The 27,578-nt window shown below is 39.4% G+C and overlaps 1 protein-coding gene across 6 annotated transcripts in view; it reads left to right on the top strand.

Moving 5' to 3' along the window:
* Positions 1-14,328, top strand: part of gria1a (glutamate receptor, ionotropic, AMPA 1a) — a 94,871-nt gene extending 80,543 nt beyond the window's left edge. For 2 of the 6 annotated variants that reach the window (XM_032554503.1, XM_032554500.1), the window contains exons 15-16: positions 5,996-6,285; positions 9,329-9,499. In XM_032554503.1, the coding sequence (XP_032410394.1) occupies positions 5,996-6,265 (270 nt within the window). In that variant the 3' untranslated portion in view covers positions 6,266-6,285; positions 9,329-9,499. Of the gene's footprint in view, positions 1-5,995; positions 6,286-9,328 lie in introns of all 6 variants that reach the window. The other 4 variants (XM_032554498.1, XM_032554497.1, XM_032554501.1 and 1 more) reach the window with 3 other exon arrangements.
* The last annotated feature ends 13,250 nt before the right edge of the window (positions 14,329-27,578 follow it).

The raw sequence follows: 27,578 nt of genomic DNA on the forward strand, positions 1-27,578 counted from the left end.
CGCTTTTGTGGCTCGAAATATTTCAGATGTAGCACAAACTTTGATTCTGCGGAAAAAGCACCCAAGTGCTATAAATTATGTGTGATGTATACAACGACTTCCACTCTTATTGGCACCCCTAATAAAACGTATAAAAACAATTTTACTGCAGAGGCATACATTTTTAGTCAAATCAGTGGTGCAACAAATCTTGACAAGTCTACAATTTATATATTATATTTTCCATTTCAGCTTCTTATACCTCTTTGCTACCGCTGTCTTTATTTTAGGCACCTGACCGATATGGAAAATATCTAACTTTGAATTGTTTTCACTCAGTAAGAGGATCCAAACTGAGGAATGTTGTTGTAAGTCCGACCCTATCAGAAAAGATGCTGATGTTTCAGGTTCTGGCCTGTAGTTCAGCGATGAGGGCGGGTCAGGCTAAAAATCATTTGCATCCAGTCACCATCAATATTTTATTTTATGTTTTTTTGGGGTTTTTTTGGTGCTTCTCAACTTTTTTTTTATGTTTGTGAAAACACTAAAGAAGTTGTAACCACTAATACATGACTTCCTGTTTCTCTTGCTGCATACATCTAGAGCCGTCTGCATGTTGATTTTAGAGTCTGACGGGGCAGGTGTGTTACAGAGTGATGAGACTATTTTCTACTTTCTTAGTTAAAGTGTGTGAGGCCAGATTTGTCACAGATTTTTAACTAATGTGAAAAACTAACAGCTACTAACCAAATCCAAGCTGTTCATGCCCATCCTTTCATTTTTCTACAGTTAAAGTCAGGGGGGGGGGGGGGGGGGGGGGGGGGAAGTTGTAATTGTTTGGTTTAGTTTAATGCCAGGAGTCGTTTTCATTGTAGCACAAATCAGCTAATTTGTCAGGAAGTGCCCCTAGACACCCCCCTCCTGTGGATTTCAAAATTACCACTGTCACCTCAGCAAAATCGGTGTTATGCTGCTTTTTTGCTGTATCTTAGCTGGAAATTTCATATGCTAAATATTGCTTTGATAGCAAATGTACATGTTGCAAGGGATTATTTTTAAATTTAGCAGTGCTACTTTGACTTAAAAAGTCTAAGAAAGGATGTAGTCTCGAACATTTTCGCAAGCTATTTTCAAAAATCAGTTTTTTCATTTGGACAGTAGTCTTGTGGCATTCCAGTGTCCTTTTATTCCTTCTGACAAGCTTGTTTTGAGGGATTTAATGTTTATGCTCTCCTGGATATTAGGTGGATTATTTAGGATTGTGAAATTAATATAAGCAACATTTACAATGCACATAAAATCTACCCGTAGAAAACAACACACCCAGCCTTCTAAACCCATAAGCATGCAAGCAAAAATAGCATTATAATAATCTGAACATCTCTTATAAAAAGGAAACAAAGAGGCACATAAGATAAAAACATCAGGCCCTTGGCCACTTGCTGAGTTCATTGAGTTGTAATCTCTGTACTCTGGCCTTTAAAATAATCCCACCCTAATTCTCTCACCGTAGAGTGTGCACACTGTAACGCTGAGCTTCAGTCGACTTGCATGCTCTAGCAGTCTGCATTATCGACTGACTCGAGAAGCAGTTCTGCCTGACAGTAAAGCTGTGGCTTTTTAATTCAGATTTCCTTCCATATGTTCCTCCATGCAGATCTTTGATCCTGTTAAAATTAGCTGCCTTATGCTGATTGACAGCTTAGTGCAGGGGTGCTAAACCTCGTGGCGAAGAAGGGTGAAGTCTCTCGGGAAGATATTACAATGTGAGGTAAATCCAGTAACACCCTAAATGCAGCAGCACAAATGGGCTCTCTGCATGGGAGATGGCATTATGGAAATAATTGTAGCTATTTACATAAAACAAGCTCCTATGACAATATAGATACATGTCCAGCAGGTGGTCTGCTATAAAGACTAAATTGAGCACCAAGTGTCTATTACGCTTGCACAAACCTTTTTCTTTTAGGTAAGTTGTGACAAAAAGCCTCAAACGATTTGAAAAGAAATGAAAAACCGTGGAGTTGTGAAAAAATTCCTTAATGGACAAATAGACGTATGGTAAATGAACCTTCAGTTTCTCCCCTCTGTCAAATATGTAATTTTCTTGTTTGTGACACGTCAGTCATGCCTGTCACATTTCTAAAGATGAATCTTAACGACCTGATTTAACAAAGTCGATTTTAAAAGCCGATTTTAAAAGCACCTCAGCATCATGGAAAGTGCCGATGTACTGAGCAACATACAAACTGAACAGTAGACATGTTTTGATCATTTACGAATGTCTAAAGGAATCCCCCGCTTAAAATCATGCACTGTACATGTCTCTTTTGTGCATAAGTTATAAAGAACTTTTTTTTTCAATCTTTTTTTTATTTATTTATTTTAGAAATTGGTAGAAAAGAATAGAAGACGAACTTAACTGGAAACAAGATTAAAATAATAATTTAAAAAAACAGTAAAAATAACCCGTTCCCATTTAACAAATCTTTTTCACAAAGTGCTTTATAAATAAATCTTACTGACTTTACTTACTTACTTCCCTCCTTAAGATGTGGCTTAAAGATTAGTATGAAATTGCTGGAAAGCTAATTTCATTAACTGGAGTATTTTGTAAGCAAAATTCTCCTATAAAACAAGCAAAAACCGTGATATTTTCCTACATTGTTTATGTCTATTCTGTCTTTTATTATCCAATACCACATAGCCTAAGCTTTTACCTATGCAACATTTATACGTCTAGTTTCCATCCAGTTATGGGAAAAGCAGTTATTTACCCAAAGACAAGTAAAAGCTTTTCATTAGTTGCTTTTATTCTTCTTTAGTTGCTTTTAATTGTTCTTGCTGTTAATGGAAAAGCTTTTACGCACACGTCACTTCTTAAATGTTTCTCAGAATCAGTATTCTAAAGAGTTTGAGGAAGCTTTTAGTTTTCGGCTGCCTGATGAAAGTAAATTTGCCTAGAAGGAGAGACTTTCAGTTACACAAATTGTGACCAAATATTAAAAAAAGGGAAAATACACAAGCTATGTAGACATGAAACTGATTTTTTTTTGTTCTTTAAATTGTACTGCACTTAAGAAAATTTCACAAATAAAGGACAGAGATTCATGGAATACATGATTCCAGCCTCAAATAATGTACATGTGTGTATTTATAGGTGTTACCATGAGTGATAAAAAATAAAAATAAAAAAAAACATTGAACCAAAAATTTGAGATGGTTTAAAATAACATTAAAGCATGCATTTGAATACTTAGTAGTACAAATTACCTTTGTATTAAGTTTCCTAAACAATTTTTAGGATGAGATAATCTGGTGATGTGGCCAAGTATTTATCATACATATAGGTGTTACAAAAACTTTCATTTTTAGTAATAAAAACACACAGCTAGTCTTATCGTCTTTATTTGGTACTTGAGGCCTGTCTCACATTGTCTCTGGCCACTATCATTGGCACCCTTGGTGAAAATGTCTGCAAAAATCTGTAAAATAAATAGCTTAAATGGAAACTCTATGACCCCAAGATACAACAAATATTCAGGCACTTTCAATAGCACAATCTACATTTAATGTTAAGCATGAAACTGCAAATATTTAGCAGTACAATACACGCTACTTCTCAGGATAGATTTAGGTCTCATAAAGTCAAAGGGAGATGGCAACTTAGCTAGAATATTAGACACTGGACTCTGCATCATATTAACCTGGCAAAGACTGCTGACGCCTCTATGGGAATTAAATCTTCCTCAGCTCTTTTTGTTACAAAATAAACTTTGCAAGTTTATGTAAAACTAAACAATACATCCAACTGATCCAGAAGTTTTGCTCCTGCTCATGTAGATACGGGGGACTCACAAGGGCGACTAAATAAGCTATATCAAAAAAAAAGACCAGAATTAAAGTTGAATAAATCCTTGCTGGGTGATTTATGATATCCTTCCTTTTATTTTTAATTAAAATCTGCTCCGCTGTACCACTCAGATGGGATACGTCATATTTATTACTCGGGTGTTATCTGCGCCCCTTGTACTCTCCGTTCCCGCGGTGATGGGATGCATTAGCCAGTACAGATGTCAACAGCCGCTGAAAACCCTTCATCGCAATTAGCAGGCAGCAGTAGATTTTATTCACGACTTTTGCATGTACCTGGCGGTTTTGCTGTTTTTGTGAGGGAAAACTTAGCTGGACCGCAAATAATTTCCAGCAAAAACTTTTTTATGGGTGCAGATGGTGCAACGCGCCAAACAGTGAGGGAGCATTCTCTTGCTTCCCTAAGATTCTCTGCCGCCTACTGTTTTGAGAGGGTGCCTAATGATGTATTTTCAGCTGCAAGCCTGGAGAGAGACTCCATCTGCCCTGTTAGTCACCAAGTTCAATTTTAGCTTTTTCTATAAGATCAGAAAACGGCTACAAAAATAGGATATGCACCTACATTGTGAGACAGGCCTCTGCCATGTTTGTATTGATATTGCTTCTCTACCAGGGTTTGATCCTGCTATAATTGTTTCTCTGTGCCTCCCTATTCAGTCCATGGTGTGTGCGTGTGTGTGTGTGGGTCTGATTATGTCTTTTTTGTTTACAGTGCCTTGAGAAAGTAGTCATATCCCCTATTTTTTTTTGTTTTTTGTTGTTTTTTGGGGGTTTTTTTTACAATATGTCACATTACAACCACAAATTGCGATGAGTTTTATTGCAATCCTATGTGACATCCCATCACAAAATAGTGTGTAAGTGTAAACGACACATGGATTTGAAAATTACCTTCATTCTTATATCCTTAAATAAAACACAGATGCCTTCAGAAATCACCTAATTGGTAAGTAGAGTCCATGTTTCTGTTCTGTGAAATCCTCCGATGCTTCTTAGATGACACTGGTGCACAAAAACTTCATGAAGACTAAGAAACAGACCGGTCAGTAATATAGGCTTGAAGGACCTTAAAGAAGGTTTAGGTAATAATCATTACCCAATCATAAGGGCTGGACAGTAAATTGGTAACAATATATATTGCGATACACACGTGATCAATATCAATAGATTAGATCTGATAGAATATTCAATATCCAATATTATTCACTGAACTCAGATCCAGAACCACACAGTATTCTGGGAGATATAGGTGGAGGAAAGGCTTTAGCTGCTCTGCCTCTCTCGGCCAGCTAAGTAAGGTTTTGTGGCAACAACTAACTCACTCTTTGGTTACCTAGCAACAACCTGTTGAGTAACTTTTGCAATAGCAGTTTCAAATTTTGCCACCGCGCCTCATAGCTGTTTAAAAAATAATTTAAAAAAAACAATGATGTGGAGTGAAAACTATGGATAAAACGGGAAATGTCAGGCCACAGTTTGACAGTTTCAGATATTTAAAACAAAACAAACACAAAACAGTCAATAAGCGATAAACAAATATCGATATTGTCTGATATGAAGTGTTTGTCATAATATGTTTTTCAGCTATATTGTTCAGCCCTAACCAATCAATCCAAGTCCAAAAGACTTTAGCAGTTTCCCAAAAATGTCTAGAGCACACGACATGTCATGCAAGACAAAAACTAAACTTTTATTGGCCTACATGTAAAGCACTAAATGAGAAAACTAACTGCATCATAACATCATAGAAGCAGCATTTAAGGTGTCAATGTCAGAGAAGGCCAAGTAATTGCAGTGAAGGTGGTTCATCACAGTATCAATTCAGTGTGAGCTTACAAGAATGATCACACATTCAAATCTTGCTTGTAATAAAAACTAATAAACCAGTCGCATTTTTGATCTACTTAAGTATTATGCACTACTTTGTGTTGGTCCAGCATGTCCCCCAAAAATTCAAGGGATGGCTACATTTGCAAGGCATTGTAAGCATGTATTATGTCAGAGTTTGCTCCCTTGTGTTTATACTTATCTAACTTACAGTTGGATAAGTGTAAAGTCAAGTTGTATTCCACTTTTGTTGCCACTTTTCTTTTATTCCTCACTTCCGGGCTCCGGCCCCTCTTCCTGCTCCTCCTTTCCCCAGGACAAGACAAGTGCTCTGAGCCTCAGCAATGTGGCAGGAGTCTTCTACATCCTGATTGGAGGCCTGGGCCTGGCCATGCTGGTGGCACTGGTGGAGTTCTGCTACAAGTCCCGGACCGAGTCGCGCCGAATGAAGGTGTCGACCGCGCGAGCAGCTGCAGCCACAGCCGCTCAGGCCTTTCACTGCTCAGCCTTAGAAAGTGGTGCTAGCGCCCCCTACACAGAGCTGCAGAGCTACGGCCTGTACGCCAACAACACTGTTAAGATATAAGGGCAGAGCACAGCCATGGGGTAGGAAACGCTGTGATCGAACCATGATGATGATGATGATGATGATGATAATGATGATGATGATGATGCGTCTGCCTCCACCCCGTCCTGCCCATCTAAACGTGACCACAGTAGGGCCTCTCACGGCTTCCACCGCAGTGCCAACGCTCTCCTGTACCTCTCTCTTCTGCTGCTGCCTTGCTCAGTCTTTGTCACTGACCTACTCCAGTGTTTTTTTTGTTTTTTTTTATAATCACTTGATTTCAAAATTGCCCTTATGCCTGTTTTCTTCAGGATCTTAAAGAACATTTTTGGTGCAATCTATTGGAATCGCATGGTTTTAGCGTGTGGGTTGTTCCAACTCATTTAAATTCATGTTTCTCACGTTACCTGCTCATTTTGGTGTGATGAAAGGTGGACACACAAGGCGATAACATCACAAGAACTTGATTATATACTAATATGAATAACTCAAAGATCGATAATAAGCCTTAAACAGAGGGTTAGATATCAAAAATAAGAGCAAATCACCACAGCAGAGACCTGTTCATTTAAAGAAGTTGTGAATAGTGTTGTGCAAACACATTTCTTCATGCCTTAAGTCTAAAGTTCCTGGCTATTTTGTAATCTTTTATAGTATATTTCACTTGTATTTTTTTCCTTTTTATACTGAATATGAATAATATATAAAATCAAGAAGATTAAGGACAACCCTGGCTATCCTCTTCATGAGACTGTCTTGCAAAAACAGTGTTTTCAGTCAGAGGCCTCCTCGGATTTGCTGCAATACGGACGGCTACAGGAGATCTTTCCTGTCAACAGTCATTACTATCTACAATAACTCTGAAGAATTTGAATTAATATGAGTTATAGCTATTTTTAATTTCCCTCTGGGATCAATAAAGTACTTCTGAATTTGAATTTGTCCAGAACTTGTAACTGATAAAACAAACATGTAAAAAAAAACATGGCCAGGTACTGGATTAAAAGTGTCAGCAAAGACAACCTAACCCAACAAAAGAACTTTATAAAGCCAGGATAACTTTAGATAATGATTTAGAAAAAAAAAAAAACTAAAAATATATATTTTTTGACAGATTGTAAATAATTCATAAATAAATCAGAGATTACTCATGAGTTTTACACGGTATTATTGATCAGATATAAACGGCACTCTCAACACTCTTTTGGACTTATATCTTTGGCAATAAATATGCATATACGTACAGTATTTTGTTATGTGTAAAACAGCTAAGTCAGAGGTCATTTCTTCTTATTTTGCTCAACAGAAACCAGACTTTTTGTGATTTGTTTTTTACCTCTGCAGTCTGGCTTGTTTACGTTGAAATATTTTAAAATGTTTGCTCAACACTATGAGATATTTTAAACACATTTATGCTCTGTTGTTCTATAAATGAAAATGCAATTTTTAAAAAATTCTTTTTTATTTTCCTTCACTGAGAAAGTTTTCCTAGCGGGGCACTTGTTAAATCGCATCACTGAACTAGTACAATAATCTTTGGCACACTTTTCACCAATTTCCCTTGCAGCACAGGTATAAAGGCAATTTAAATCACAGTGGTACATCTATCCACTTCTGTCGCTCTGAGCAATTCTCTCCCTCGCTCTTTCTTCTTCTTCTACTTCTTCTTCTTCTTTTTGCTGACTGTCTCGCAATCGCAGGGCCCATTGTGGTGAACATCGTTTCTATGTTTATACCATGAGGTGGTCCTGGTGCGACTCGCATGTCTTCCATCACTGCTTGCGCCAAAAACAAGTCAAACTGAAACTGTTGAATGTCCAGAGATGTGAAACTGAGGACTTGCTGCTTGTTTTATTTCCTTCTCTGGAAGATGTGAGGTGTTTAGCTGTTAGACGCTCCTGCTTCATGGATCAATTTTCATGGAACAAAACGCTTGACTTATTCGCCCAATGTCGGAGCCCCTTAGGGCATCCTCAAATACCCTTCACGCAAACAGAAAACTACATGGCAGAGCCGAGACGAGGAGGGGATCTTCTACATGAATCTCTTATATTTTAATCAGGCCACCAAGAGGCACCTGATCAGTATGCTGATGAGGGTGGCGAGAAGCCTTTTAGTCCAGCGGCGCCTGCTTGGCCGTTTGCCTTGAAGGGAACAACAACACCGTTCCAATTAGAGGCTGTATGACTCTCCAATCCCCGTGCAGCACTTACAGGTTGCACAAGATCACACTTGCTTTGCCCAATTTAATCAGGTACAGAATAGCGGACAACAACAATGAAGCACACGTCTGCGGGCACACAAACACACAGGGACGCGCGCGCAATCTTCACCCATCATTAGGTTCAGCTTTTGAGCCTTGTGGCTCTTATTACGCTGGATTGGAGAATGAAGCTAATAAAGCAATAAGCGAAGCCTCAGCAACCCTCTTACAGCCCACACTTTGCTCTGCTCCTCCTCTTACAAATTAGGACGTGTGAGGCACAATGACCTGCACCGAGAATTATAACCCGCAAAGATTCCTCAGATCCTAGTAAACAGAGACAAAAGTAGGATGAGATCACTCTTTTTTCCTTCTTTTACCATGACAAGCAAGCACCACATTGAGATCGCAACATGAAGAAGACACTGTCAATTGAATGGATGGATGTAGTAAAGGCTAAAACCTTGCATAGCATTCTCATATTAATGTAGCTTATAATTTATGTGTTGCAAGCTTGAACAACTGATCTAGCTTTGTCTGTTTAGTTAAGAGAGAGTTCGGCATGGGTCGGTATCAGTAGTCATATCACGGTTTCCTACAAGAGTTTAAACAAAAATGTACAAAATGATCAGAAAAGCAACAATCATCTTATCACTTATAACTTCAGTAGAGTTATTTAAGCCTTTGTTCCATTGATTTACACTGGATGTATTTGTAGGCAGAAGACAGACAGAAGACAAGAGGGTAGGGACTTTTAATGTCGTTGTAACCTTTGTTTACCTTGATATCTGAAACCGGCCCATGCCAACATCTAATACAAACCTTTAAAGTCTAAAATCCTGTCAGAATGTTCAACCTAACGTGTGTGTTTCCGGCAGCAGTCCATCAACGATGCCATGCGCTGCTCCACCTTGACCAGGATGAGTGGTAACGGGAGTGGAGGAGAGAACGGACGAATCCTCACCCATGACTTCCCCAAGACGGTTCAGACGCTGCCCTGTATGAGCCACACCGCCAGCATGGGACTGGGAACCTCCGGCATGTGATCACCATCTCGTCCCGCTGGGATCTACGGGACCGTCAGGGTCGGGGGTGGGGCATAACGGGAGCACTAAAAATCATGGCCGTCTGGTTTTAGACCAACCTACTCTCCTGGCTGTCAATGTGCTCGACTTAAAAAAGAAGAAAAAAATGATCATAATTAAGACTTGAACTTACTGCCAAAATGCACTCTCCAAACCGCTCCCAAATAAACTATGAACAGCAACTCCACTTTTTTTTTAATAAATGGATGTTTAAAAATAAAAAGAAAGAAATGTGCTGCAATAAAAAAAAATAAAAAAAGCCGTCAACGGAGCGTGATTTTGACATTTTTTACAGTGTTCATCTGTGTGGAATAAAAAAAAAAACAACTTATTCTTCAGTGTGACGACTGCGCTGTGCCATTTTGATGGAGCTGTTGACCTTCGTCTGCGTGTGCAATACTCTCACCTCCGCTGCCGGCCGGATGCTTTCCGACCGGCCGGCGGGATGCGTCTCAGCACGGATCGGACGCAGGAGGGGACGAACACTTGTGACTGCTGCGATATTGTTTTTGGGGACATTTGCCCTTCCCGTTCACTCCCTTTTTCACAAACACTCCATTTTTGAAGAGCAGATTGCTTCGTTAAGCAGTTTTTATGATAAAGTGTTATGGTTTACACTGTTGTGACGGCATAGAGCCTTGATGGAGAAGGTCCGAGTTCTGGCCCAGTGAAGAATGACTGTTGAGGGACTCGGCAGTTGACCTGGCTACAATGAACAAGCGTTGCTGCTACACCTCATTTCACTCCTCTTGCCTTGTCTTGCTGCCGTATGATCATTTGCCCCAAATACACACAGACGCAAAGTCAGGCGAAAGTATTCACCCCCCTCCTTGACATTTTTTGTGTTTTCCTACCTCACAACCTGGAATTAAAATGGATTATTTTAAGGAATGCATCATTTTGTTTACATGCCATGCCTACAACTTTGAACATCTTCCCACTGGGATGTTTGCCCATTCCTCAAGGCAAATTTGCTTAAGGTTCCTTCAACTTAGATAGTTCTCAATTGGATTTAGGTTGAGGCTTTGACTAGGCCATTCCAATACATTTACACATTTCCTCTTAAATGTGTAAAACATTTAAGACTACTGTTGTTTTAGTGGTATGCTTTGGGTCACTGTCCTGTTGGGAGGTGAACCTTAATTTTGTGCCAGAGATAGTGGTTTCCTTGGTTACTGAAAAGTTTAATTTTGGTCTCATCTGACCAACGCACCTTCTTCTATACAGTCCGAGAGTCTCCCACATGCCTTTTGCTGAACTTAAAGTGGCGGCAGTGGGAGGAGTTCATCTTGTAATCTGTGGGTTGCTGGTCCGAATCTGTGCTCTGATTGCCGCAGTTTTTGTGTCCTTGGGCAAGACACTTCACCCACCTTGCCTGTTGGTGGCAGTCAGACTTAAATTCATCACGAATGTAACTTCTGAACTGGTTGCACCTTTTAGAGGCTTCATAGTAAAAGGAGTGAATAGATGTGCACAAGCTAATTATCGGTTTTTATTTTAAAAAATATATTTTAAGATTAACATAACATTTAAATACAGGTTGTAATGTAACAAAACACACAAAAAAAATGCCAAGAGCGGTGAATACTTTCGCAAGGGACTGTAAACTCCACTCCTGTTGCTTCTTGGTCGTTGTTTGGGCGGTTTATGGTTAAATTCAGAGACATCTATCTTGAAGAAAAAAATTAGTGTTCGGCTACGTCTGGCACAGAGGGACCTTACACTGTATTCTATTGTAAAATTCATAGCATATCCTGTATAAAGCGGACTGCGAACATCTTCCTCGTATTATTGTGGCCTCATTGTTCAGCCACTCCCGGTGTATTTTCAGCTGTCTGCAGTTTTAATGAAATTGGCAGCATGCACGGTTTATTGAGACGGGCATATCCCCTGCAGATTGTGCGTGGCCTATAAAAGGAAGGTTGGCCTCATCTGTCTTGCTGTCGGTAGCTAATGGTGGAAAGAGGCGGAACTGACACAGTTTGAATGACTGACTGACTGTGTTTCTATGGGGGGGAGAGGTAAAGCATTTTGGAATCACTGTGTGGAGAAAAGAAACATGGATCTACATTAGAGGATGGCAGTGTAAACAAAGGCATCTGAGGCTGGGGAAGTTATAGGAAAATCAATACTTTGAACCTTGAGTCTTTGTTATATATTTTTGCACTTGTTGGTTTAGTTTAATACACTCAGTGTTAAATTATCAATACATGTCGTACCAAACTAAAATGCTCTCATTCTGTTCTCAGCTGTACAGACCACTTTGTGTTCGTATCACCGCCTGGTTTTTCTCTGGGCCTTACAGTTTCGTCCCACAGTCCAAAATCAGGCCAAGATTGCTGCACTTCACAAATTCGGTTCAACGCGTTTACATGCAGAATGACATATTTCAAGGGTTTCTGTTAGTTTTTATGAGTACGGATTACAGATCCCGAAAACCTCATTCAAAATTCAACTTCCAACGCTTGAGTTAGGTCACTTTGTGTGGACTGAATCTTTTTAAATAGTTTCAAGGTTTAGATTTGTTGTTGTTGTTGTTGTTGCATCAAATGCTCAATACAAAAGCAACATTTTCATAATATTCTCATTTGCTCATACTGAGCACCCGAGAAAAAGTCAGATATTAATGAGGATTATGTTTTGCTAGCTGTGCTTGAATGATCTGATCCTTTTAGATGTCTGCACTTTTTTTTCTTCTATTATTGGCAGTGGGCAGAGTAGAAGGTGTGATCACAGCTTTTCTTGGGGCAGCATCTCATCTGAAATGCGCTGACAGTTGTTGAGCCGTTTCCCTTTAGATCACTGTCAGTCAAATAAAAAAAAACAGACATGGATACAGCTTTCATAAATATGTCTTTAAATATAAAGAGCAGCAATGGTTTTTTTGGGGGTGTTTTTTGCATTTGTCTCTAGGTAAGTTTTGATGGATTTTCGCATATTCATCCTCTCACGGTGCAAGAGTGTCTTAACATTTGCTGAAGTACAAGCTCATAAATTACAACGATGCCCCGAGCATGGTCTCCCAGGTAAATCTCTGTATGTAACATAGCATTTTTATGCCTCATTGGGTTTACTTCCTGCTCATAAATAATGAGGAGAATCCACTTGAAAAAGCAAGTGATATTTTTGTACAAACCTGGACCAAAAACAAATATTTGGGGATCTTAAATGAGATTATTTTAGTCAGTGCTACCATGGATAAGATATTGGGCAATGTAAGATTATTTAAGACCACAGAGCAACAATTTCTACTTTTGCTAACATTTTAATTATTACAGTTCTGATATAGAGTGATGCAAAAAGTTGAAGTTAGCTAGTTAGTTAGGTTGGCCATCTGCTTGGGTAGAAGCCGACTTCTAAGCAAGGACGCTACTCATAGCTTATAAATATAGATGCTCACTTCAAAATCCTTTAAAAGTTTACTTTTATCAAAAAAGTAAGACTGCAAATAAGTTTCTCTGCACAATACACTCTACACAAAAGCTGGAGGAATAATACGAGCTTTATCTCTGCATTTAAATCCTTCATCTTTTGTTCTTTTTGTCTCTGTTCAGCTTACTGCAACTTTATTTATCTGCTCTGTATTTAGATATGAAAAAAGTATGAGGAAATTCTTAAAGAAGCGAATGCGGGGGGAATAGATCGATTAAATTGCGCCATCATCACTCAGACTTGGTATCTATGAGCTTAAAAGTGAGAAATGTGTGATTTCTATTCCTCTGAGGTGACTGAAAGGTTACTTGGAATGGGAGTTTTTCTGCTGCTGGAAACCCCAGGTGAGCCTTAGTTTATGAACCGCACATTCGAATTGACCTCTCATTTCAAAGGCCAGGCGCCTGTATGAAGGCAGCGCTCCTTGAGTGTGTGTGAGTGAGTGTGTTTCATTTTCACAGTTTTTGCTGAACAAAAAAAAAAAAAAGAAAACAACATGGTACCAAAATCTAATGTATGACTTACTCTGGTTTAGATAACGAGGCAGTCGGAGTTTACCCAAGTCATACATGTCTCCTAGTGTTCTGTATATAAAAGGATTTTTCTCTTTTACTAGTGAAAAATGTTTGTTCTCTCTGAAGTCATACGTCAGCGTCATAGTTTACAGCAGTGCGAGTACCTTTTATTCTTTCCTCCTTCGTCTGTCTTTTAGGTTGTTAACGGTACACAGCACAGCTCTCTTCAGAAGAGGCAATATGTTTTATAAACCATGAAAAAAGATTTCTAAAAAAAAGAAGAAAAAAGTGAAACATGATCAAAAACAGACTCTGTTTTTACTGTAAAGGCGTTGGGATACTAGCAAAGTGGCACTTTGAAAAGTATTTTAAAAAGAATCACACACACACACACTGCTGTTGAATAATCTGTAGATGCTAATGATGTTTAAATCCAGGTTTCTGGTTGATTTTGATTTTTTTTTTTCTGTTTTCAAAAAGGCACTTCCTGGCGGTATTTTAAGTGCTTTAAATGTAACGATGTGGATATTTCTTTTTGTGTTTGTTTTAGTCATTTTTACAGTATTTTACTACTGGAATCTACAGTTTGTTCACCAGACATGGAATTATTTGAGGTTTTTTAGTTATTTTTATTTTTTCGCTTTGTTTTGTTTTTAAACTTTGAAAAGTTTTCACTGAGCTTATTTAAAACAGTGGTGAATAACTCGGTAAATAGTTTAAAATATATGTATAAGAGAATAGAACTATCATGGGTCAGATTTTTGAGAAATAAACATTTTTTCTAACCAAAGTGTCCTGGAACAAAGTCATCATGCTTTTGTAACTGAATAAAGGAATAACTACGGATGTTTGTCTAGTTGTTTACTTACTAAGTGATCACACATACCGAGTGAGGCTTGAGCAAATGAAATTTGAGTTTCCATGTTACAAGCAGTGATCCAAAAATAAACTATTTGAATCAATGACTTGACATGAACTGCCAGATAATTAGATAGTTTGTTTCTGTTGACTTGTTGCTCCACATTCAAGTCCTAGAAAATAACATTTACTTTGGCAGGATCCACATAAATTTAAACCATTTCAAATTAGAATCTCAGTTGTGAATATAAAGCTCCGGAAATAATTCACAACATCTCCTTTAACCCTCGAAGCAGAGCTGGGGATATATACCGACCAGAATGTCCTGCGCTGTAGTTAGCTTCTGCTTTTGGAACAGGCTCCAGTCCGCTTGCATTCACACTGCCTTCCAACCGAATTAGAGTGTGATTAAAGTGGACTAAACAGGGCTGGTGTGAATACACCCTGCGAGACCACTGCACTAAACCCCACTGAAAACCTCATAGTTATTCCACCAAATGTTGATTTCTGAACTCTTCCTGAGTTAAAACATTAGTGTTGTTGTTTCTAAATAAATACGTACTTGTTTTCTTTGCATTATTTGAGGTCTGAAAGCACTGCGTCTGTTTTGTTAGTTTGACCATTTTTCATTTTCTGCAATTTTTGCTTGGAATTTGAGAGACATGTTGTCAGTACTTCATAGAATAAAAGAACAATGTTCATTTTACTCAAACATATATCTATAAGAAGTAAAATCAGAAGAAACTGATCATTTTAAGTGGCCTCTTAAGTGTTTCCAGGGCTGCAAGTAGAGACAGACTTGCAGTATTCAGTAATTTGGCATGTATTTGGCATATTTTGCCTTTTTCAATCAAATGGACATAAATAAAGTCCAGAACAACTCGCTGCCTCTAGAGGTCACCTAGTTAATGAAAACATTTCAACTTAGTGTAACAGATTCTCAGGGTGTGTATATACAGCTGTTATGTGAAAGCCTTAGAGCAGGGGTGTCAAACTCCAGTCCTCAAGGGCCGCTGTCCTGCAGTTTTTAGATGTGCCACAGGTACAAAACACTGGAATGAAATGGCTTAATTACCTCCTTCTTGTGTAGATCAGTTCTCCAGAGCCTTAATGACCTAATTATTCTATTCAGGTGTGGTGCAGCAGAGGGACATCTAATAGTTGCAGGCCCTCCAGGACTGGAGTTTGACACCTGTGCCTTAGAGGTTTGTTAGAGAACATGAGTGAAGAAACAGCTCTACAAAGCATGAAGGAGAAGTTTAAATCAGGGTTTGGTTGTAAAGTAACAGCCCAAGTTCAGAATTTCTCACACTAATCATTAGGACAAAATCGCACGTAGGCACTCTGATGAGTCAAGAGAAAGATTTAACCGCTTTGGCCCACAAGCAAAACACTTTGTGACAGAAAACTGACACTGCAAGTGACTGAACATACCGTCTCCCAGGTGACACGGTGTAGTGGCAGCATCGCACTGTGGACGTTACTTTCTTCAGCAGAGACAGGGAAGCTGGACGGCGCTAAGCACAGTTCAGCAGTGGAGGAAACACTTCTGAAGTCGGAGTGCAAACATGCAACACATAACCGTCATGGCAACAAAGGTGTTTTCAACTGTGTTGACTAAGGAAATCTGAATACATTCAGCACTTTTCCAGCATGTATTTGTTCAAAGAAATTTAAATGATCATTTTCCTTCCACCTCACAATTAGGAACTGCTTCATGTTGTTCTTTTATTTAAGATTCCTATAGAGTGCATCAATATTTGTGATTGCAACATGACACAATGTGAGTATGAATACTTCTTAATATAATGCTTACATGGCCAGCATGCGATCACCTTTTGACAATCGAACCCCGGCCTTGTTTTCCTCATGAACAATTTATCCGGTCAAAATTACACCAGCAAAATTGTCTTCTCTAGTATTCATTCATAAAAAGATAATTCAGCACAAACGTAGCAGGATTTCTCTCATATTTGTACCGAATCAAAAACACAGATAAGTTGAGTCTTTATTAAACCAGCTGAAGTTACAGGATAAATTGTGATTTCCAAGCTTCCCTTCAGCGTGACATGGGTTCACAGATAGCTCTTTTTTTGATCACAGACATTGGTTTGAAAACTTTTCTGATGCTGAGACGATGTGTGAGCAATGTGTTTTTATATTGCTACCCAGGCATCTTTTGAGTTTATTTCGAATTCCCAAATTTCTTGTATACATTCGTGGAGATTGAAGCCAATAACAAAAGGAGCATTACAGGCGTTTCACCTTGACCAATTCTACAGTCGTCAACACCTGTCGCCATTCATCAAAAAAAAAAAAAATCACCCTTTTGCAAATCCAACACATCGTCTGCCTGCTCAAAATGTTCATTCGACTTTTGTAGTCGAACATCAATTCAGTGCAGCTCTGTGGGTCCGAACCGAACTCATCTGCAGCAAGAGAGAGTGAAGCAGGTGCTGCAAAACAACAAATCCTCATTGTCTGATGAGTAAAAATAAAGTCTGCCTCCCCATCCACATCTCAGCGTACGTTCACGCATCCAAATCCCCCATGAGCTCAAAGGTTGGGGGTGGGGTGGGGGGGAAACAACAGGAAAAATAGCTTTCATTACCTAGAAGAAACATTTCATGCAACAGTTCTCTCTCATATCATTGTTCAGCCCAGAAGCAGGATTTATGATTATTATTATAATGAGAATACAAATATAGAAAGTGTCACAGTGAGCCGGCGTTGCTTATCACCGTATGCAACTGTGCGCGCACGCATGTGTGCTACATTGGAGATAGCGGGATGTCATGCTGTGTCACCCCGCTCTGTGATTAGTGACACCAGCTTCTTCATTCTGACAGCCTGAGGTCTACTGTGTAATTAACATGTCCCTCTTTCTGTCCCTCATTTTCACTTTTCCAAGCACCACGTTTACCTATTCATGGGGCTGCTGCGCTCAAACTTTTTTTTTTTTAACTTTTCTGTTTTCGTAACCTTATTGGAGGAATTGTTCTGAATACGTACACACAACTTCCTGTGCGTAGCATGTGCAAAAAGTGCAATTCAGATACAACGTCGACCCCCTCCTATTCGGGGGTTAAGTGTTCACAGATTCATCTAGTTGTGGGTTTTATTGTGGAACACTAAGGCAAGATATTTGCTGAAAATCTTTGTCTGTTTGTTGATTTTTCATGGATCAATGACCGGGATACCGATGCTTCTTGACATGCTATTGTTTGGCGTTTGCAAAGCAGCCAATCCAGGAACACCATTTATTTTTCCGTGGCACTGATTGGCTGTACCAACAAGAGCAGAGATAAGAAAGATCATTGACATTAACTTGCCAAGATGGATTCCACTGAGCGTCTTAGCGCATATTAAGGTATGTTTGGTGTGTGAATTATTAAAATAAGCATTTAGAAATGATCTGAAGTATTTACACATATCAGCTATTTGCAAATGCTGATATGCAAATAGCATTTGCTATTGTATTTGTATTTGTGGTCCCTAACCACACAAATACAAGAGTTCCACTGTATAGAAATACTCATAATTGCTTCAGTCATTGTGAGGGTTTTACTCTGGTTTCCAGCAGGCTGGAAATTTCTAAATATCTTCTACCTGTACCTGCTTCAGGTGCAGCTAACTAATGAGTACCTCCGCAAAGGTTGTGTATTTTTTAGAAATTGTAAAGCAAATAATAACCAAAGACTATTTAGAATGTAGGAGCAATGAAATGAAAAATACATGAAGAGTATTTTCACTCCGGTCTCGGCAGTCATTACAAGTGAATTCTGGCACTCGCGGTCCCTCATTAAAGGTCTGTTGAAGAAAAATGACCCAGCAGCGACAGTGTCCACACATACATACATTCTCTACATACACTGGCTAATAAACATATTCACATTTTCTCTAATAAGGACAGTTGAATAACTGTGAGGCCAGTTTCCAAGACACCTAAAGAGGGTGATATGTCTGCACACCCACACATGCTGACAACATAGTTCGGTCACATATAATATGCTGGTGTAGACAAACCAGTTTTCTCAAACGAACTTTCAAAGGGGTTATTTGTTGCTGTTTGATCAATTTATCTGTGTTTGGGGAAGGAGTCAAACTAAATATTAGCAATTCCCAAAGCTGCCCATTTGCAGATTCCTTTTTGTGTTCTTCGTTGGTTAGGGTCTTGGGATTATGGCTATTAGAGAATATTTGTCAATGAGGTCATCTTTTAAAGTCAAAAACTATGTTTGAGTGGAGAAAAGGAGTGCTCTTTTTTTAAAATCAACTCTATTCCTAAAGTCAATCATCCTCTTCCTTTGTATTTAAGTGACGTTGTTATGAGATGGGGTAATCCAGCTCCAACGAAGCATATCCACCTGGCATGTAACGCATGTTTCCCCAAAATGAGAAGGAGAGAAAATCAATAGCAGTGAAGAAGCTGCTGTCAGCTTGTGTTGATGAGATAGAGCAAAGTCTCACAGCCATCAGGGAGGAAAAGCTTATTTCCTCTTTCGAACAGCTTGAATTAACTGCTTTAATCTCTGATAAAAGGCCAGTGTCCCTCACACGCGGCTTCCCTGACGTCAACGCTTCCTCATTATTTCTGTGTCAGCTCACTTGTAATTCACCTGCATCGCTTTTTTTTTTGTTCCCTCGCGTAGTTACCCATTGTTTCTCCACGCCGACTCCCACCAGCAACTGCGGGTGGTGTCTGCAGCCGTTTGCGCGCGTGGGAGACATCTTCTGCTCACATAAAGAGCTCCTGAAAGGCAGACACGGGCACGGGGCGCAGGAACACATGCTGCGCTTCCAAGGATGCTGCAAGACTAAATCCCTGTTATAGCATGCAGCATCTCTTGTCTCTCATCCATCCCACCCTCAGGCCGGTTGTTGCAGCCTGAGTGACTGACACTCATGGCAGCTTGAAATCTAAGGAAGGCATCTGACACACTGTCAAGAAACAAAAATGGCCTCGGGACAGTCTTAGTGCTCCCTTGATCACACATATCACGGTGTGTACACCGGATGTCTATTTTCTATTTCCTGCTAAACGCACATGTCGTGAAAAGTTGAAATAAGTTATCAGGTTAAAGGTTCAGTCATTAGTCGGTGTGTGATACTCTCCGACCTTATTGGGTTTATGAGAAGCATTAGCAGAGACGCTAACAGTGGCACAGTTAGTGGCCAACGGTTTCTCACTGTGGTTGATGTTTCTTGTTTGAAACTCCTCACATCTTTGTCCTGTTAGGAACCCATTATGCTTCCACGCTAACAATTTATGAGCGGTAGACCAAGTGCTGCTGGCAAATCCATGGAGCAGATTTGTGCAGTTGACCCCCAACAAGAGATCAAGATATCAAGCCTAAAACACTTACCTTAATTTTCGTAGCTCATAGCAATCGCTTAAATTGTTTCAGCAAATAGAAAAGGCGTTTTGCGAGACATACTTTCTTTTGGCAGGAAACATTGTGGCATTTCAGTGTTGAAAGATCTTGTAAAGTGAAGTTTGCACAAACTCCTATCATAAAATAAGCCCTACTGGGTTGGGCACAGAGTTCTGATAATATCAAAATCCGTTTATTCTTAGCAGCTTTGCCACTTTATACATAGTTATCCATTAAAATGTTATTTGTGACAAAAATGTCATTCAAAAAGTAGTACTAAGTACTAAGTCGTATAAATCGACAGCAGATCTATCCTGCGCTTTTCTACTTTTGTTTCTACTTTTGTATAAGTTTCAACTTTTGAAAGGCTTTTTGTTTTCATAAAAAATTTCCTCATGTGAAATTTTACTGAACAGACATGCCATCTGCGTAAAACACAGTGTGAAAGTGACTGAAAAGTGGACGTTGCAAAGACGATTTCATGAAGACTTTCACTGCCATCTATAAATCGGTTGGGCTTGCAACACCACTGAAGTTCATGCTGACTAAGAAAAAGTCTAATGTATATATTTCAGGCCTGATTACAGATGGTGACTGCAAAGCCCCAAACATTGTCACATCCATTATTTGGAGAGCTAGACTTCCCTTTAAAGCCAGCACATTAACAACAAACAAAGTCAACTCTGAGCTCCTTGTACCGACAGAGACAGAAACTGCAGAGAGGAGAGTGTTAAATATTCTTTAACCACTCCAGTGGTCAGTAGACAAATCAAGGCTCACATTTTAAGCCTTCACTTATCCCATTAGCTTGTGATGTACGAGGGGTAATGCAGTTATAATGCTCTGTAAATGAAAACGTATGAAGTTATAATGAGTTATGATTCAGTTGCTGCTTTATTGTTCCCTGCACGTCTCTGTGGTGTTGAGGGTCACTCTGGGCCTGGGCTGAAAGGGACTGTAAATCATGATTCAGAGCCCATTAGTCCAACGCTATCGAGATTCAGCAGCCCTTTCATGAGAGATGTGCTTCGCTCGATGTTTAGGGAACAGAGATGAGGCCGCTGCCGCTGCCAGGCCCTTCTGAGGTTTGAGGGAACCCGAAGGCCCTGAGACTCATCTCTCGTCCTTTGTTTCCTAACCGTCTGTCTCTGTGGGCGAAGGCAGCAACCGTCTTTTGGTGAAGATGGATGGAGGTGGTAAACAGGAGTTGGACAAGGAGGGTTGCTGGGCCGCTGAAGCGAGGGGGTGAAGGGAGAGATGTATGGTCCCCCACATCGCCTCAGACAGAATGACAGATGAGCAGAGTCTGCAGCGGGGCTACTTCCCCCAGTGATCAAAGTTCTGAAGCCTCCCTCTTGAAACCTAGCTTAATCCGAGCCCATCGGCTTGGTAGTTGGGGTTAAAACTGAGCAATGGGGGAAAACACCAAGCCGTTTTAATGAAATATTTCACTCAATAGTCTAAAATTCCCTTTTTAAGGTCTCTTTTCTGCAAAGTAATACTTCTAGTGCTTTTCAACTGTTCTTTGAAATGGGATACATTTTTCATCGTAGCAGCCTGTGTGGGGCGTAGCTGCTGGAAGCAGTGGGCAATCTCTTTCTCCTTTGATTCTCAATGTCAAAGGTTCACTTGAAAGGCACAAGACTAACTCTACGTGTCACCCGCTCATTCCCGCTGGCCAAATACGCATTTAGAATGATTAGAAAAACTCTTACTTGACCTAAAAGGCGCAGGTTTTATTCCAGTGCATTCGCTCAGATGAATGCGATGTACGCACGTATGCGCGGCTACAGGAGTGGATATGCGTCCGTTCATGAAGTGTGCAGGCGTGATCGTGAGTTTGGTGAACACAGGCTGTGAAGTAAACCTTGAATAATGGATTCAGCCCCAGTAAGAGTAATCAGTGAACCCTGAGCTCAGCCTATTGAAGTTTAATAACATTCTGAATGTCAGAACACATGACAGCAGAGAAACATAATCCCCTCTCCCTGTAGAGAGAGGCCTTAAAACCAACACCACCTCTCTCTCTCTCTCTCTCTCTCTTTCTGTCTCTCCCTTGCCTCCGCTCTCTGTCACACAGTGTGTACACATATATCAACACTGGTAAAGCCTTTCAGATTAGCTGGTGCGATTTAAAAAGCATTTAAAGAGAAGTAAATAAGGGCAAGTTCCAGTTGAGCAGAGTTCACATTCCCCATCCCTGCGGGGGGGTTTGTCACCTTATCACGCTTCGGTTCTCTCCAGTTTGATAATTAGAATGAAAGTTACACGCCGTCCTCCACGGTACCCCAATGTCTCAGCCACCGCCGCTTTGACTGGGGCTCGTAACAAACACGTTTTCTCCACTGGAATCGCGACGCAGCAGAAGGGTGAGTAAATATTGGACTGAGATTTATTGGGCGGTCAATAACAATGCTCCAGATGCTTAACGTCGCCGCTCCGTCTGTTTTGTGTTCAAGTAAGCAACTTCCCGAAAAGCTTTACTTAGCATCTTACTCCTCAAATGTATTATGTATTACATGAAATAAATACATATGCGCTCAAAATAAATGTAGGTGTTTACTGTAAAAAAAAAAAAAAAGTGTTTCCAAAATACTAATGCATCAACTCTGTGATATTGTCATTTATACAATCAGTAAATTTGAACAGCTTATTGTGAGTTCAAATATAATGGCTGTTCTTTAGTAATAAATAAGAACCTATTTTTACTAATAGAAAAAAACAGTTATTTTACAGTTTGCTCATTATTTTCTAAATTTATTAGATGATTTTTTTCATTGTTATTTGTTTACATTTACTGCAAAAATCAAGATCAGTCCTCATTTCCAGGTAATTTTGAAGTTCATGTCCTCTTGTTCTGTCAAACAAAACCATGTAAGATCATTTAAAATCTCAAAATTCTCTGACTCTTGATTTAATTCCATATTTAAACTACAAATTTGGTCATTTGCTCATGCCTCGACATTTAACGCTTGCCTACATTTGAGGCTTGCGTGTCTTGACTTTGGACTCAACTTTGCCCTTTCATGCCTTTACTTGGGTCTTGACCAGATACTTGGGAGGAAAGACTTGAGAATGAAACCTAACTCTGACTTGCAAAAGCAATGTCTGTTGGCCACTTGGATTTAAAGGATTTTTTTTCATTTGCACTGATATACCAGTAGATGGCAGTGTACAGGGTGATGCTCTAAACCTGGCTCGCTTACCTGCTCTCAAACAAGAAATCAACTTTTGAATAGCTGCCTGCTGTAGTATTGAGTAGTTATCCTCCACACAAAAAAATAAAAATATTCAAACCTCTCTGTAAGGTTTTGTTGAGGTTGAAGTATGAAGTATACATGAATAAAAATCATTTGTATTTCAAGCTAGTCTGTCATGATTACTGGTGGACTACTTTTATGTTACAACCAATTAACCTGACAGTCATGTTTTTGGACTGTGGGAGGAAGCTGGAGTACCCGGAGAGAACCCACGCATGCACAGGGAGAACATGCAAACTCCATGCAGAAAGACCCCGGCCAGGAATTGAACCCAGGACCTTCTTGCTGCACGGCAACAGTGCTACCAACTGCGCCACTGTGCAGCTATGTTACAACTAAGTCATCTAAATAGTTGAGTGGCAATTATTTAGATGACGCAGCACGACCGACAAAACAACGTACTGCACGCACTAAAATGTTTGGCCTCCATAACAAATTTTCTTGGAAGAAAAACACAAAGTTTGCACAGAGAGAAAAAGAACTGCAACGGCAAGTGACGCAGCTTGCATCTGCAGGCTTCCTCATTATCATGACTTAGCATCTACTCCAGTGGCTCTTTCTCACTCTTTCTCCATTTATGCCCCCTCACTCTCTCACATCTCTCGCATCTTCTCACCACACTAACCCACGTTTTCTCACTGCGACTCTCTGATCTGTAAAAACGCACATTTGCCTCGGCACAGGCGGCGACGAGAGGAGGAAATGTCACGTTCCAGTGCCAGGGCTGGCCCGTCACACACAGGAATGTCAATTAAGCAACGGGCGTGTAGAAGTCGGGGAGAGCGGTGGATGGAGGGATGAATAGGTGGAGGAGTGGTGAAAGACAGGGGCAGTCTTATTCTATTGTGGTTACGTTTTTTTTTAAGGACATGGCGGGGTTTTTTTTTGACGATTATTCTAATCCCACCGAGGACCTCTCAGCCTGAACCGGGTGCCTTATCTGCTCTCCACAGTCATTCTCTCATTAAAACATAATCACAGGCCACCAACTCTAATAAACCCTCAACTTTGTCTATGAAAGAGGTAGTGGGGAGAGGGAGGCAGGATGGGTTGGGGGAAAATTTAGATTACCACAGGTCTGACTGCCGGTCCTTCTGTATGTGACAAGGGGAATAGGAGTTCTGCTCCCAATCACTTCTAGTGCAAAAAAAAAGCCATTTAAAAAAATCACAGGATTGTATAATTTTTGTTTAATATATATATATATAAATCCAAACTGAAAAATGTCACTCTTTAATAAAAGCTGAGAAGATTACAGCGTGCCTAGCGGGATTTGGCCCTTGTGTACCTTGATTGTTTCTGGTTGCTGCAGACCTGGAAGACACTTCTGAGCATGCTGCTCCTGAGGCGAGTGGTCAGAAGTTAACATGAAGCCAAACACTTGCAGGCACAGATGCTGCATTGTTTCTTTTTTTTTCTTTCTTTTTTTTCCCTGTTTATTTATTTTTTTGACTTCCACATCCCACCCTGCCTTTCAGTGACACACATACACAAACGAGCTCCCCCAAGAAAGGGTTTTAAACCCTCTTTAATCATCAGCTCAAGTGAATACATCAACCCCCGCAGCTTGGCTCGAATTCAAATTCGATGCAGCGAGGCACGGCGGTTTGTCAGCAGCTTTATAACTTTTAACATTTGCATATATATCTAGTCAGGGTATTTTCATATACAGCATTACTAGAGTTGTTCATCTGATTTAAACTTTGCCTTTCATTAAGCAATCATTGCATTAACTGAATAATACATCAGGGAATTGACCAAACTAGGTGTAATTTGATCTTTTAAAGCTGTCAGCACGTTATGTTGAGGAGTTTGGATGTACTAAAAAACTTTACCAAAGAAGTCATCAAAGAAAACCATCACAATTAGGGATGCATGAGTAAAACGAAGAAGCTGCAGATAACCATAACAGCAAAGACATGTGCTGGCCAAAAGCTCCTAATGGACGTCCGCTTCTCAAAAATCTGATCTTACTACTTTGAAATTGTCTGACGCAAGAACATTTAGTACTGCTTGACGTTTTTTGTGACATTTTGTCACATAGCAACAAATAATCCACAACCAGTACAAAGTACCACATAATTGGAAAAGAACAAATCATTTTCACTGGGACAGATATTTGATAAATGAAGCGTGATAGATATTTGAATTCAGTCTCCAGACTGAGGTCTGGGGTCTTTCTGTAGAATCTGCACGTTCTTTCCAAACACTCCAGTTTCTTCCCACTGAAATGCGTCGTAATTGAGCTGAGTTTATGTGTTTGCCAGGTTGTATCTGATTTAAAAAAAAAACAAAAAAAAACGCTAACCTAAAATACCCAAAAACATTATGTTGGCTTAACCTAATTGCCTCGTCCTAACTGATGCAACTGTGTGGAAATGTTGTCAACATTTTCGTTTCATTCCCTTAAATCTTATTTCGAGTTGTGGTGAGCCTGCTCTTCTGAGGAAATGATGTGTTCAGAGAGAGAAATGTGTACTGACGGTGATCAAAGAGCACCTAAATGTTAGCTGAAATCTGATCAAAGAAAAACCACCAGCCTGTATTCTCACAGTATTTAGCCAGACAAAAAGGCCTATCCACTTTCAAACTGCAAAGAGAAGTGCATGTATTTTTACTGGATGGTTTTATTGTGTTCACAGCTTGTAAATAATGGCAGTAAAAGAACGTTCTGAGTTTGTGTCATGACATAAAATAGAAATTAGCTTTGGCTTGTGGCAAGTAGCTCTTCGGGAAAAAAATAATAATAATGAGTGGACATTTTTGCTTTTAATATGTTTTCTCTTGCTATATGCATGTAAAGAAAACCTGAAGTGGGTATCCACCCTATGTTTGCACAGTGTAAGAACAAAGCTAGGTAATGACATTGAAGTCGGTATGAGGTCAAGCTACAGGTTTGGCACTTTAATAGAGGGCCAATTAAAAGAATGTTTATTCTCAACCAATGTGGACTTGTTTCGATCAAATCTAGTTAAGAATATAAAAGTTTTTCACTACTCTGTTGAACAAGCACTAGTTACGTCAGTGTGAGGTTAATGAAACCCTTGCACTACTTGTGAAAACACAAAACTACTCATTTGAATGCTTTTTTTTTTTTTTTGGCACAAGATTCACATTAGATCAACAAAAAGCAACGGAGCTACAATATGTAAACTTGTGAAACTCAGGTTCAGTCATTGTACAATCATTTAAAAGTTATAATGCAAAATGGTTGACAGTTCTTCAGATAAACAAGATCAAACATCAAACTGAAAAATGCTTTTTAAGTTCTTCATTTTTCTGATGAGTTGCGAAATAAATATGTGCTGATTTTGCAGAACGGTACTTGTTTTTCGTTTGAGATGTTGCACTTCAAATGTATTAAAAGTATTTTAAGTAAAATGTAGTTTTTGCCAAAATAAATCAAAAATGCCACTGTGAACGCGTGCCACGATGGTTTCTGGTTTCTGTCCTTGCTTGGGCCAGGCTGTTTACAATTTTTAAATACATACAAATTATATAAACCGGTCTGTCAAATGATGTAATTTGTCTTTGAAAATATGGAAACTGTATTTTTAAATATTGACAAGGCCACTTCAGACATTTAAAAATATTTTTTTCCCTCTGCCAGACAACATACATTTCTTTTAGCGGCTACACAAACCATCAGCTGATGCTAAAACCTAAAAAAAATACATAAAATGACAGTGAGAAAAGATAACATTCTCCTGAATTATTCTAACTTTGATTTCTATTTTTACTAAGTAGGTTTACTCACTAATCACCACAAAATAATGAGACCTATGTTTTGGGATCCACTGAAAACATTATTATGCAAATGTTTTTGAGACTTCTGATGTTTGTACTCTGGTTTATTATATTGTGTGATATATGCTGTCACATGACCAGACACAACAGATTAAGCATAGGGTTACATGTGGAAAGTTAAATATGCAAATCTCCGTAAAGGACAAGTGAATCATTCAGCTTGAATTGTTGTTTTGTTTACCTCACTTTAATGCTAATTAACCAGAAAAAAAAAACAAACTTCATGTCATTATTTTCAAAAGGACCCTAAATTAGGTTAGTGCAGGATGCACACAAAGTACTGCAATTAGGACTTTGGCTGAATGTAATCTCCAGAAAATAAAGCAGATCAAAGTACGCGGAAGTTTTCTCTCAGTGCCGCTGCGTCTCGTAAATTGTGTCTGCTGGCTGAATAACAGCATACAATAACAAAACCATTGTCTTCCATGCGATGATTATGTAAATAAAGCACTTGTACTCTTTGGTCAGTACAACAACAAAGCTCCATCACAACAGACATTTCATTAGGACTCAAACTGGTGTTTACAGACAAAAGATTTGGAGAGCATACACTTTCAAAATGTACTCCTACAAATCTTGCTGAGTGAGTTTTATTACGGGTTTCTGGCAAATTCTTGTCGGATACATCATGTTACAAGTACTGGTTATTTGTTATACAGCCTCATTGTATATTCCCATTTTGTCCATCCCTGTAAAAGCACTGTACCTGTCATGTGTAGCTCATTTTCTAAGCTCACCTGTCCATGTAACGCATCAGCTTTTATGTCTATTGTCAGCCACCTGATTTTCTAATCCT

This window comes from Xiphophorus hellerii, chromosome 23, assembly GCF_003331165.1.
Source record: "Xiphophorus hellerii strain 12219 chromosome 23, Xiphophorus_hellerii-4.1, whole genome shotgun sequence".
In the NCBI taxonomy this organism is placed as follows: Eukaryota; Metazoa; Chordata; class Actinopteri; order Cyprinodontiformes; family Poeciliidae; genus Xiphophorus; species Xiphophorus hellerii.